The sequence below is a fragment of the Hemibagrus wyckioides genome, linkage group LG29, assembly GCF_019097595.1.
Source record: "Hemibagrus wyckioides isolate EC202008001 linkage group LG29, SWU_Hwy_1.0, whole genome shotgun sequence".
In the NCBI taxonomy this organism is placed as follows: domain Eukaryota; kingdom Metazoa; phylum Chordata; class Actinopteri; order Siluriformes; family Bagridae; genus Hemibagrus; species Hemibagrus wyckioides.
The window spans coordinates 11,627,017-11,639,553 of NC_080738.1; the positions used below are offsets into that span (position 1 = coordinate 11,627,017).

The 12,537-nt window shown below is 34.7% G+C and overlaps 1 protein-coding gene across 2 annotated transcripts; it reads left to right on the top strand.

Moving 5' to 3' along the window:
• The first annotated feature begins 4,454 nt into the window (after window positions 1-4,454).
• LOC131348969 (fucolectin-like) lies at window positions 4,455-8,410 on the top strand. 2 transcript variants are annotated; one of them, XM_058384228.1, is made up of 8 exons: window positions 4,455-4,690; window positions 4,895-4,934; window positions 5,113-5,157; window positions 5,342-5,621; window positions 6,110-6,243; window positions 6,341-6,432; window positions 6,749-6,831; window positions 7,157-8,410. In XM_058384228.1, exons 1-7 carry the CDS (start codon window positions 4,670-4,672, stop codon window positions 6,824-6,826), a joined length of 690 nt encoding a protein of 229 aa, XP_058240211.1. In that variant the 5' UTR covers window positions 4,455-4,669; the 3' UTR covers window positions 6,827-6,831; window positions 7,157-8,410. The 2 variants fall into 2 exon arrangements, with proteins under 2 accessions (XP_058240211.1, XP_058240210.1); XM_058384227.1 differs by lacking the exon at window positions 4,455-4,690 and having other exon boundaries at window positions 4,697-4,934.
• The last annotated feature ends 4,127 nt before the right edge of the window (window positions 8,411-12,537 follow it).

The window sequence follows — 12,537 nt, forward strand, 5'->3', positions numbered from 1 at the left end:
TGGTCTTCCATCTAGCAGGTAGGATCTCGTCGATTTGTTTTGGGGCGAGTATTCTGTCAGAATAGGACTCAGAGGCAGAGAGAGAATCCAAAGTCGGTTTATTAAGCTCAGGCAGGTGAAGGCAGAGTGCAACTTAGGAAATAGCGTTTTGTAGGTAAACTGGCAAATAAACAAAAGGGAATATGCACTAACGGCACTTTCACATGAATAGTCTTAATACTCACCACTGCCCTCGGCAAGTGAGCACTTTAAATAGTCTAGTGAAATTGTGTGCAGGTGGTGATGATCAAAAGTCGGGTGATTGTGAGGGTTGGGGGCGGTTGAGGTTGGCGAGCCTGTGACAATACCATACCATACTTTATTTATATTTATTCTATTTTATTTTATTCTGTTTTTTATTCTATTTTATTTTAGTATTTTTAGTATAATTGGTATTCTTATATTTTATATTTCGTATTTTATATTTTATCCTTGTCTTTTGTTCTGTCCTTATTCCTTTCCTTTGCCTTTTTCCAGGGTCAAAACAGTTGTGTAAGCATTTCACTGCATATCATACTGTGTACGATTATGTATGTGACAAAAATTTGAATTTTATTTGATCTATCTATCTATCTATCTATCTATCTATCTATCTATCTATCTATCTATCTATCTATCTATCTATCTATCTATTTATTTGTGTAACTTTATTTAATATTTTATATGTTAACACCTTAACTTATTTGGCTCATCCTTGTTCAGAGTAAACAAACATTCAAGACATTTTTTAATCCGTAAATAAGACCCAATAAAGAAATTCTCATTATGCATATTTAAAACACTGTATTCATGGATTCCTGAGAGGAGACTCCAGTCTCTGAGGATTTCTTATTATTATTTCACTGCAAAAACCCAAAGCATTTAGTACTGGCTTTGAGTAGATAATTATTTTTACTCTGACTATAATCAAATCAATCCAGCATCTCATTTATTATAAATATCATTGGGTCAAACATTGTCAGTATTTCATCTTTTAGTTTCAAGACTGTATGGTTTAATTAGCCAAATATAAACTCATCTGCATTTGTGTATTTGGATACTCAGAATAATGTTTTTTCCACTTTGGTCTCATAATTTGATTAAAACAATGTGCTTTTGAAACTTTAGTAAGTGTTTGAGTTTTTTTTTTTGTCATGTATCTGCCATGAGAATGAATTCTTAATATGGAGACATAAATGTAAGTGACATGTTGATTTATTATGTCATACCAACTTGAGCATGTGCATAACCCAGTAATGAATATGAGGAGTTTTCTCTATGTAAATACTGTCATAACTAGATAGTCACCCTATTTAGATGCATCTGACATGTTTTCTAATGGCTTCCTCTGGGTTCTCTGGTTTCCTCCCGCCTCCCCTAACATGCCTATAGGTGGACTGGCTATACTAAATTTCACCTAAGTATGAAAAAGTGCCATTCTTATTTTACTGTTTTTCTTAAATTTGCTAAGGGGCTTCTGAACAGCAGATGGCGCCACTGCACTATTTTATTTGCGAGAAACAGGAAATGCCCTGCAAAGTGCTTCCAAACTAGAGAAGACAGATACTAACATAATATCAGACAATGATCTTGTTCACAGCATTTTTGTCATTCTAACCAACAAACACTGACCTAGGCCATGTCTAGAACAAGTGTGTTACTATATCATATGTCAGAGATACAGTTCTCTGTGCTGTAATCAGCTTTAAGCATGATAGAGAAGGAGTGGGTGGTCCTTACCCACCAACCATCTGTTAGAATGAGTCTTCACCCTCTGTTCAGGCCATCATCCACTCCAGTGGCTCTACTCCATAAAGGATGCCAACATATGGCTCAATCACTGTTATCTTTCTTATCTGGACCAATTCCACATGTGTTGAGTTTGCACATCACAGGTGTCCATCATTAGCTCTGCTTGTTTGAGAGTTGAGGCAGAGCACAAAACATCGTTAGTACATGCTGCACCTTTGAAGTAAAGGCAGGAAATAAAGCTGGAAATGGTACATTTAAAAGTGTGGAAAGAGCAATTGGAGCAACAAGCTCAGAACACAGCTTCAAATGTCCAAGTACCAGATGAATACTAACCCTAACCTTTTACTACAAGTGTCCCTCCTGTTGGCCAGTGTTAAATGTCTTTGAGAAAAGAGACATTTCAGTCAAACCAGCTGATGCATTTCAGAAAAGCCATACAAGTTCAGATTCCTAAAGAGAGTATTAAGTTCCTGAGGTAAAAAGGTCTCTGCATGTGGTGCTTCACTCAAGGTCACTTGAGTAATCACTGCTGAAAGAGAATGTGATGCCAAAAGTATGTCATGTTTCTACCATCTCCTTTTCCATTGTGGTGGGCACTTCTTGGATAAAGCACTTCCAGATAGGCATCATTTTAAGCGGTTTGGGGCTATTTAAATGCAATGCTAACACTTACTCTTTGGCAGATTATCTCTCCAGTTTGCCTCATGCCTTGTTTCCTGTTACTTGCCTCCCTGATCTTGACCCTGCTTTGTTCTTTGTGCCTTCCTTGTCCTAGCCTATGTGGTCACTCTCTGGTTCCTGACCATGCCTTTCCCTGTTTTTGCTTCTGTGTGCCCTTTCTGTGTGTACTTTTGGGTGACTTTCGGAAAAACTGTTTTCCGAAAATATTTTTTGGATTACGCCTTCTTCTGGGTCGCCCGTGTGGATTTGTTTTTCTCTCTCTGGGGATTATTCTCATGGTGTGTTGATTGTCCTAGTGCCCCTGCTTTTGCTCTGTTTTGAATTACTGAACTGTGCATTTCTCCTAAGTCAGCCTATTCTCTGTTTGGATATTGAACTGTGGACTCTGTATTTACTCTATTTTCGACTTTTTTTCTGCACCCTTCATTAAAAAGAATCATAAACTTAAGCTCTGTCTGGTATTCTGCATTTGGGTTTCCCTTGCCAATCCTGACAATGTGTACTGTAAAGGACCCAGGTGTCCCGAAGTGTTGTTGAAACAATCTTGACCAACTGTTAAATAAAAACTGTTTGAGCTCACTGACATCAGGTGACCATGTTGTTGCTCCCGCCCAAAGACCTGAGGACATCATGCCTCATATGAAATCAACACACCATTTTCCACTTAATGCTGAACTTGTGACCTGCTTAGGAAGCACATTAGACATCTGTCTCCACCCCTCCACACACAATGTTTTATAGTCGTATTTTGGATAAAATTTGCATTACTCTAAGAACTTTGGAGAGTGAGATTTTACTTCTATAAATACATTAACTAGTCATTTTATTAAGAACACCATACTTTTTTGCTCATGCCATGATTTCCTCATGCCATGGATTCCACAATGTACTGGAAACATTCCTTTGAGATTCTTGCCAATGTTGACATAATTGCATCCCATAATTGAAAGAAAATATTTTTCACATGCAGCAGCAGGTTAACATTCATAGTGTTAAGATTAATGAGTTTTTGATCATCTACGTGTGACAGTCATGATTCATCAGATCAGCCAATGTTTGTTTGTACAGTTTCAGTGAGTTCATGCTCTCCGTAGCCTCAGATTCCTGTCCTAGGCTGACAAACAGGAGTGGCCCTAATTTGGTTGCAGCATGTCCACATTCCCTTTGACATGTTGTATGATCCAAGATGCTTTTCTGCAAACCACAGATGGAACATATTGTTACACAGATAGAACATATTGTCCTTTCTGTCAGCTTGAACCAGTCTGGCCATTCTTTTCTGTCCTTTCATCAACAAGGTGTTTGTTTTATCCACCATTATTATAAACTCTGGTAACAACAACCATTCTATCATCACTTAGATTACAGAGATCACAATTTTTCACAATTCTGATCTGAATTCTATCTAAAGTGCTTATCTGTAACTGCATGATTTTATGTGTTGCACTGCTGTCACGTGAATGAGCTTAGCTCTTAACTCAGTACATCCTGCAAAAACAAATAGTCTGGCAAACAAAGACCTTTGAATTGCCTAATTCACAAGTCATGCAAAATACTATTTTCCTAAGAAATGTTTGTACAAAGCCAAAACCACTGAAACATTTATATAGCATCCAAAGTCACTTTGGAATTACAAAAGAAAAAACATTTTTTTGAATGTTTTTAAGGAAAAAGTATTTACTTTAACTAATATTTCTTTGTGTTAATGAATATTTACTGTAGCACTTGGATATCTTAGGCTATTATTACTGAATTCTATCCTGTTGTCTAATACAATTTTTGAGAATTTCCTCTTAAAATGAAACACATCTACACATTTAAAAAATGGAAAATTTGTCCTATTACTGTGTCCCATACTGTGTCTTTTTTCCTGATATGAAAAGCTCTTCTGAATCTCTGAAAGAAGAAACAACAATAAATCCGATGACCAAAACATTTTACTTTTGCTTTAGTGCAACACATTTATACAACAGCTTACATCAATCAGACAAGGACTGACTCATAAAACAGTTGTGATGCTGGATAAAACATATACCAGTGTAGAATATATATCTTTCTCTCTTTATATAAAACCATCATGTGTTTTAAACTTTTCTAGGCTGTCATCTGAGTCAAACCTATTTGCATTTGTGAAACAAAGTGCATTTGCCTTTTAAATAAACTACATTATATTTTTGCGAAACACCAGTGGACAGGCCAGGGTTTAGAAACAACAGAGATGACATATATGTCAAGCAAGGTAAGAAATCTCTCTACACTGTGACTTTATTTGGCTTAATACATTATATATTTGTTATTTGATGCATTTCATATAATTGGTTGTGCACAGAAAAAGTCTGAATCTTAACTGATGACTGCTATATTATTTCCTCAAACTGATATTCCACTCTCTATCCTTGAGTTTGGTTGTAATTCTGATGTTATTATCTTTCAATTTGAACAGAAAATGGAGAATTCACAGAGGCCCATGCTTTTTTTTTTAGGTAAACACTGGTTTAAAGTAGCAAAAAGATTTCAAGTATAGTTTGAAAAACTACATTATTATTATTATTATTATTATTATCATTATATTTTTAAAATACCTGTCAGATGTCATTTCTATTATGACTCCTCCTAAGCTGGTGATCACATGTATAATATTCAAAAATACATTTTGCACAGGGATATACATTTTCTCAATGCAGTGGATACTGACCCATCAGAGAGGTATGAATATTATATATATTTAGTATAATATATATATATATATATATATATATATATATATATATATATATATATATATATATATATATATATATATATATATATATATATATATTATATATATATTATAATATTATATATATATATATATAGATATATAAAATATATTTTCTTGTTCTCCCAGTCAATGTGGCCTTAAAAGGAATAGCAACACAATCTTCCATATACGCTAACAGATATGCTTCCTTAGCTATTGATGGCAACCGGCAATCTAACGCATATTACTACTCATGTACTACTACAAATGCTCAGTACAGCCCATGGTGGAGTGTGGATTTGTTGGCAGTGTATGACATTAGCGATGTAATCGTCACTAACAGAGGCGACTGCTGTCCAGAACGGATAAATGGTGCTGAGATCCACATTGGCAACTCCTTAATCAACAACGGCAACAACAACCCAAGGTGAAAAGTAAAAATACATTTATATAAATATCAGCATAAAAGAGAAATTACATATAAAAGCTTTATTAATCCTTGCTTATAAAGCTTGTTGCAAGTAAGCAGTTTTCATGTGTTAAAATGAAATTCTATTAATTCTATTAAAACTACTCCTAATGTAATGTGGACCTATAATTGATATATTCCTAGCCAGGTTCTCTCACTCTATGAAGAAGTGGAAGGGTTGCATTTTTTTCTTTTTGTCTTCAGAGAGAGAAAAAGAGAGGGTGGTGAGGTAACAACTGTTTATAGCTTCTATAATATGGGATAACAGGAATAAGATGTTACACAGCTATTCCATAAAATCAAGTCACACTCTGGTATGAAAAGAATTGACTTTAGGGTAGTGATATAGCATTATGAAGCATTTTTAACTTTAGAATTTTCTTAATATTTTTAAGTGAGTTAATACATTACCCTTCTGTTGTTCGTTTTCTTGTTTCTTTCTGTAGATGTGTTGTTATCCCTAGCATCCCTGCTGGTGTCTCCGCAAATTACACCTGCAATATGCGGGGTCGTTATGTGAATATCATCCTGCCCACCATTACCCAGCACCTCACTCTCTGTGAAGTGGAAGTCTATGGAGGTGGAGGTTCCACTTTTATTTTTATTTTATTTCGATTTAGAGTTAAAATATGTTTTACAGCAGTGACTCAATATCAGCATTGTTACCTTTATTGTAGTTCGTGTTACTAAGAAGGCACTTCTGAGATTAAAGTTTAACAGCAGCGAGGATCTCAGCAATGCTACTCTGAGGGACGAAGTTCTTAAAAAGGTGTGTGTTTTTGAGAACGTACTCAGTTGTCAGTTTATTAGGTACACATACTTTGTAGATTCACTCATTGGCCATTACATATTGTTGTCCCTGTTGCACTACACAGCTTGTCACCCCTCATTTATTAGTAGAAATGGTGTCACTGTTTGTACCAGACCATTTCTCAAACTAACAATGACCCAACTATTTGCTTCTGGTGCACCTGATACACACATACCAGTGCCATGCAATCAAGCATTCAAGTGAATTAAGTTTATTATGTTATGTACTATAAATAAAGTACAGCACAGCGTATAACACTAATTTCTCTCCATAGATCAAATCTGTCTATCTACAGTCACCAGAATTTCAGGTTCATTGGACAAAAGAACCAGAACTGCAAACTGAAACTTAAAAAAGGTAAGAAACTTAGAAGAGTATTATTATTGTTGTGACGACAACAACAACAACAACAACTATTACTACTACTACTAATAATAATAATAATCCAACATAACTAAAAAAGTGTATTATTATGAAAGTATCATTATAAAAGTGATTTGTATAAAATACACCTAAATCGCTTGCGATATTTCTTTTTTGCTTAAGAAGAGGTTGACTATTGCTTATTTATTTATTTATTTATTTATTTATTTAATTATTTATTTATTTATAAATCAACTAATAAACTTATTTATTTTATCTGAGTGATATGAAAGTTGACCTTTGTCATTTTGAATTACAGGTGGCAGAAAATCATCTTAAATATTCAGAAGAAGACATTTTACAGACCAGTGTAGAACAAAACACTGTGATAATGCTAATTATCATGAACCTTTTTTTAATCATCAGCATCTAATATTGCCAGGACACTGAATACAACATTCAGAATCCCTGCCAATTAGAAATGTTGATAACCAAACAATTATCATAATCTTGATGAACTTGGGTATGTTTGGAAAAATGTTTAAAACAAAGACTGTACAAATGAAATTTAGGACTGAGGTTTTACTCCCTGGCACATGATATATGTCTACTTTTATTTATTTATTTATTTATTTATTTATTTATTTATTTATTTATTTATTTATTTATTTATTTAAATACTTATTTCCATATAATACATTACATTACACGTACATTGTACATCTACAACTTTAAACAATCCTTTTTCAGAGCATTCCATTCAAACACAAATATTTCACATTGTATGAGAATCTTGGGATTTCATCTTATCACGCCACTGTAAAAACCAAAACCATTTAATACTGAGTTGTTGTTTTTTTTACTCTGATTATCAGTGCTCAGATCAATCCAGCATCTCATTTATCATTATTATAAGGACTGATTGTTTATAAAACCATAAAACCAAACATTGACATTATTTCACCTGTTCACATAGTATCACATATTTAGCCAAATCTAAACTGACCTCTGCAATTTGTATAACTGGATACTTAGGGTAATATATTTTCAAGGAATGCATAACAAAGTTTGCTATCTATACGTTTGTGTGTGTGTGTTGTAAGTGACAAGCTGTAACTGACAAGCTGTTTTGTCACAAAATACTTGTTCATCTGCATAACCCAATTACTGAAAAGGAGGAATATTTCTCATGCAAATGTTGACATAGATATTAAAGTCAGCCTATCCCATACATTATCTTGAGCATATACTTTTTGTTTACCAGTATGTAAATGTAACGAGGCAAGTAGGACCTGTACACCAGAGGGAGCCCTCGCCTGAGTATTAATATCTGGGACTTATTTCCGGTTTCTAGGCTATTTAAACAGCCAGCTTCCCTTTGTTCTTTGTGAAGCGTCGTTTCTCTTTGAGTACGTGCCAAGCCTTCAATTGTTCTAAGTCTGGATTGCTACTGTGTATGATCTCTGCCTGTTATAGTTCTACTAGGATTTTCGGATTTCGGTTTCCTTTTGAAAGTGTATTTGTTTCCTCGGTTTCTGACTCTTCCGCCTGCCTTATCGTTTTTGATTATTGCCTGCCATTTCTGATCATTAATAAAGATCTGCATCATGGATTCTGCTGCATCCACCTCAAGTGATATGTCACAGTAAACAGCCACCTCTACTACAAAAAGTCCTCTAAAATATACAAATAAGCTTTAGAAATAGTTAAATTATTTTCATGAAAGATATTGAATTGAACTACTATTTTAGAACTCAAATAGTAAATAAGTTTCCAGAAAGAAACTGAAATAAGGATATGCATTCTGCTGTCTTCCCATTTACACTAAACAGCAGATGTTGCCACTACAGCATGAAAAACATGAAATTCAATGCAAATGTGTAGGCAGTTGAGATTAACCACAGTCTTGGGACAATTGGCTGTCAAACTAGAGAAGACAATTTAGTCTTCTCAGTATATCACACAATGATCACATCCTAACCATTTTTATCAGACTGACAGCCACTGAAACTAAAAATAAATAAAGTTTTAGAGATTTAACTAACAAATCAAAGAGAACAAGCAAACAATACCAGCGTGTAACGCTTTAAGTACTCATTTACACACGCTTGAGCGTCCTAGTTCATGGTACCAATATATGGAACGACACCACCACCTACTGGACAATAACTGTTTATACAAAAACACAATATTAATATTTACAGTGATATTCGACCAATTATTATTATTATTATTATTATTATTATTATTATTATTATTATTTCTATTCCTGGATGTCTATGGTACCCCATAAAATCCCTTGGACTGATAGGGGATTGACAGAGAACACAGGTCATCTAATGTCACTTGCCATGCAATAAGGACAAACTGTATTTATCTTTTCAATAAACTACATAATCATAAACATTAAGTGAAATTCCCTTCTCTCTTTTTTAAGGTAAACTCTGAATTCAAGTGTAGTTGAAAATAAACAACAGATTGCTGTTAATTATTACATTTTAATTGTGTGGAGTGTTTGCTGTCCCTGTGAAATATTTGTTTTTTTAAGAAAGGATAACTTAGAATGAGCAGATTACTAGAAAACTGAGATAAATTACAACCTTCTGACATTCTGACCTATCAGATTTAAGAATATATATATACTTGTATTTAATTTTGTTGTGAAATAGAATTGACTTTTAGACAAGTGTGTCGATGGTTGCTGACATCACTTGTGCTCCAGCTTGTGATGAGAGAGATGCGAGCCATATTTCACCTGTTCCTTTATCTTATCCATCCTTGTGATTCTTTCTTTAAATATATGCCTGAACAGTTTCAAACTGGCCTGTAAAATGTGACAAGCATGGTCGTTGCAAATTCTGCAAAATCAATGCACCCTCTGTGAGAAATGCAATGTGCAACTTTGTTTTACTGAGGAAAGAAATTGCTTCAAATGTTTCCATTTGGCCTAGGTTATTGCCACATAAACAAGTTTCGTTCCCATACCCTTCTGAGATATGTGTTCTATTAAGTTTACTACAAACGTCTGTTGGTCAGTTTTCTACAGTTACAGTACTTCTTGAAAATCCCTCCAATATGAGGCAGTTTTATTTATTTTTATTTAGTCAGCACATTTTTGTTTTGTAAAACAAATCTGAGAAAATTATTTTGTTGTTAAACCTCAGAGGTAAACTTAGTAATGATTTTGTGGAAATGCAAATAAAAAGGCAAATCTTTGTTACCAAAGGAAAAAAACATTGTTGTTAGAAAGCCTGCAGTAGGACCTGTTTTTTTGTAGTAGACTTGTTTCCTGCACGACCTAATTTAGTGTACATACAACAGAGCTATACTACAGGAGTTCCATTATCTGATTGTTTTTTTGTTGATTTTGTTGTTTGCTATGAGAAATTAAAAAAAAAAAAAAAAAAAAGGTGTTCCATTATGTGTGTGTAGTGATGCGTTCCTGTGTTGCACGTGAGTGTACATTATCTGTACATTTGTTTAATGCCTATTGTTTACGTTTTCATGTTCCTATACATATATTTGAATCACCAGTTGTTTCTTTTCTCTGCCGCTATGAACCGCTAGCTAGAGCTAGTGCTAGCATTAGCATCGGTGCGCAAGTAGCACTAGCTTGTTAATTCCAACTGTTTATTACAATCAGCTACTTGATAATAGTTCATATTTTGTGGACACATCTGTGGATGCTATACTGTTCATATGCCACTTTAAACATTTGTTTACACTTTATTCATTGATATATTGTTATGTTGTTATTCCTTTCATTCCTTTAGACAAGGGGTGGCCAAACTTATCCGCAAAGGGCCGGTGTGGGTGCAGGTTTTCATTCCAACTGAGCAGAAGCCACACCTGAATCTACTGAAAGCCAAGATCTACTGATTAGCCAGCTGGAATCAGGTGTAGCTTCTGCTTGGTTGGAATGAAAACCTGCACCCACACCGGCCCTTTCTGGATAAGATAGGACACCCCTGCTTTAGACCATAAACACAGATCACTATATTATCAGACCTCCACAAACCAAATCACCTGTTATGCATGTGAACTGGAAGACTGTTCAATAAACCCGTCTTTGTGAAGAGCGCCTTCCTCCATTGCCTTGATCCTCTAACCGGAATCTCATCCATATAATCGGCTGCCTCAACCAGTGTTACTTATATTTGTAGTGAGGCTTCATTACAACTGTCATGCTGATTTATTTTCATATTTCATTTTCCTCACAGCAAGAAGGTCCTAGGTTCGAATCCCGGGTTCGAACGGGCAGCAGCCTTTCTGTATGGAGCTTGCATGTTCTCCCCGTTCCTGCATGGGTTTCTTCCCACAGTCCACAAACACAAGAGTGAGTGTGGTTGTTTGTCTATATGTGGCCCTGCAATGGACTGGCGACCTGTCCAGGGTGTATCCCTGCCTTTTGCCTAATGTGTGCTGGGATACAAGCAGTTAGTGCTAACTGAAGCAGATCCCTGTGATCCTAATTAGAAATAAAGCGGGTATAGAAAATGGATGCATGGATGGATATGATGGTCAAGACTTTAATCATTCTGACTCGCAACAAAACTTTTTGAGAAGAAGAAGAAAAAAAAGACACATAAACAAAAGAGTGAGGATTGGGTATAGCATGTGGAACTACTTACTAGCTGATTATATACTGTATACTTATAGTTATTACATAGAGAAACCAGGGAGCTCTGTGAGGTTTATGTTTTTTGAATTCTCAAGTGCTTTTAACACCATCAGGCCCACATTTATTTATTCTATTTTACACTTTATATAACAGTGTATATATTTATTTATTTCTCTCTTATAGTTGTATTTTTTTAGACCAACTGTAACATGGCAAAGGAATTTCCCCCTGGGATGAATAAAGTTCTTTGAATCTTGAGTCTTAAAGCTTAGAATTAAAGTTTATTTTTTAAAATGTATTTATGAAAGATTATTTTTATTCCTATAGACCATTGTATTGGATTGGTGTATTTAAAATATTATCTTAACTGTTTGGTTTAGCATAGTGAGGTCTAGGTTTGAATTTAACGTAATAGCAATATTCTAAGGTAGGACTATTCTATCTTCATATATAATATTTTTTCTCACAAATATAATTGAATAGATATATTCAGTAGCCTTTCTGGAACAGTAAATTTTCCTTGTAACATAATTGAAAACAAAACACTCAAATTAGCCTGATTGTAACAACTGCTTGCTTTGTAACCCCGTTACAAATATCTTTTTTTATTAATAATAAGCTTCTAATATTGCCATGGCAAAATGCCATAATCAAAATCTTTGTCACTTTGCAGCCAATCTTAAATGTTAAGAACCGAACAGAACAGGGGGTATGCTTGAAAGAATGTGTAAAACAAAGAAAATGCTGAGATCATGTAGGAATGAGGTTTTGCTCATTGGCATAAGTGTGTTCACCAGATATTTTTATTCTGTGTCTGTGAGTTTCCTCCCGGTTCCCTGGTTTACCCCCACCTCCCCAAAACATACCAGTAGATGGATTCGCTATGCTGAATTGCCCCTGAAGTGTGAATGAGTGCCATTTAGGTTGTATTACTATGTATTCCTTGTGCCTGGTGTTCCTAAGCTGGGATCTTTTTCAGAAAGAAAAAGTTATTTTATTGTTTTACCTTAAATGTGATGAGTCTTCTGAACAGCAGATGTCACCTCTGCACCATTTTATTTGTAAGAAGCAGGAAATAT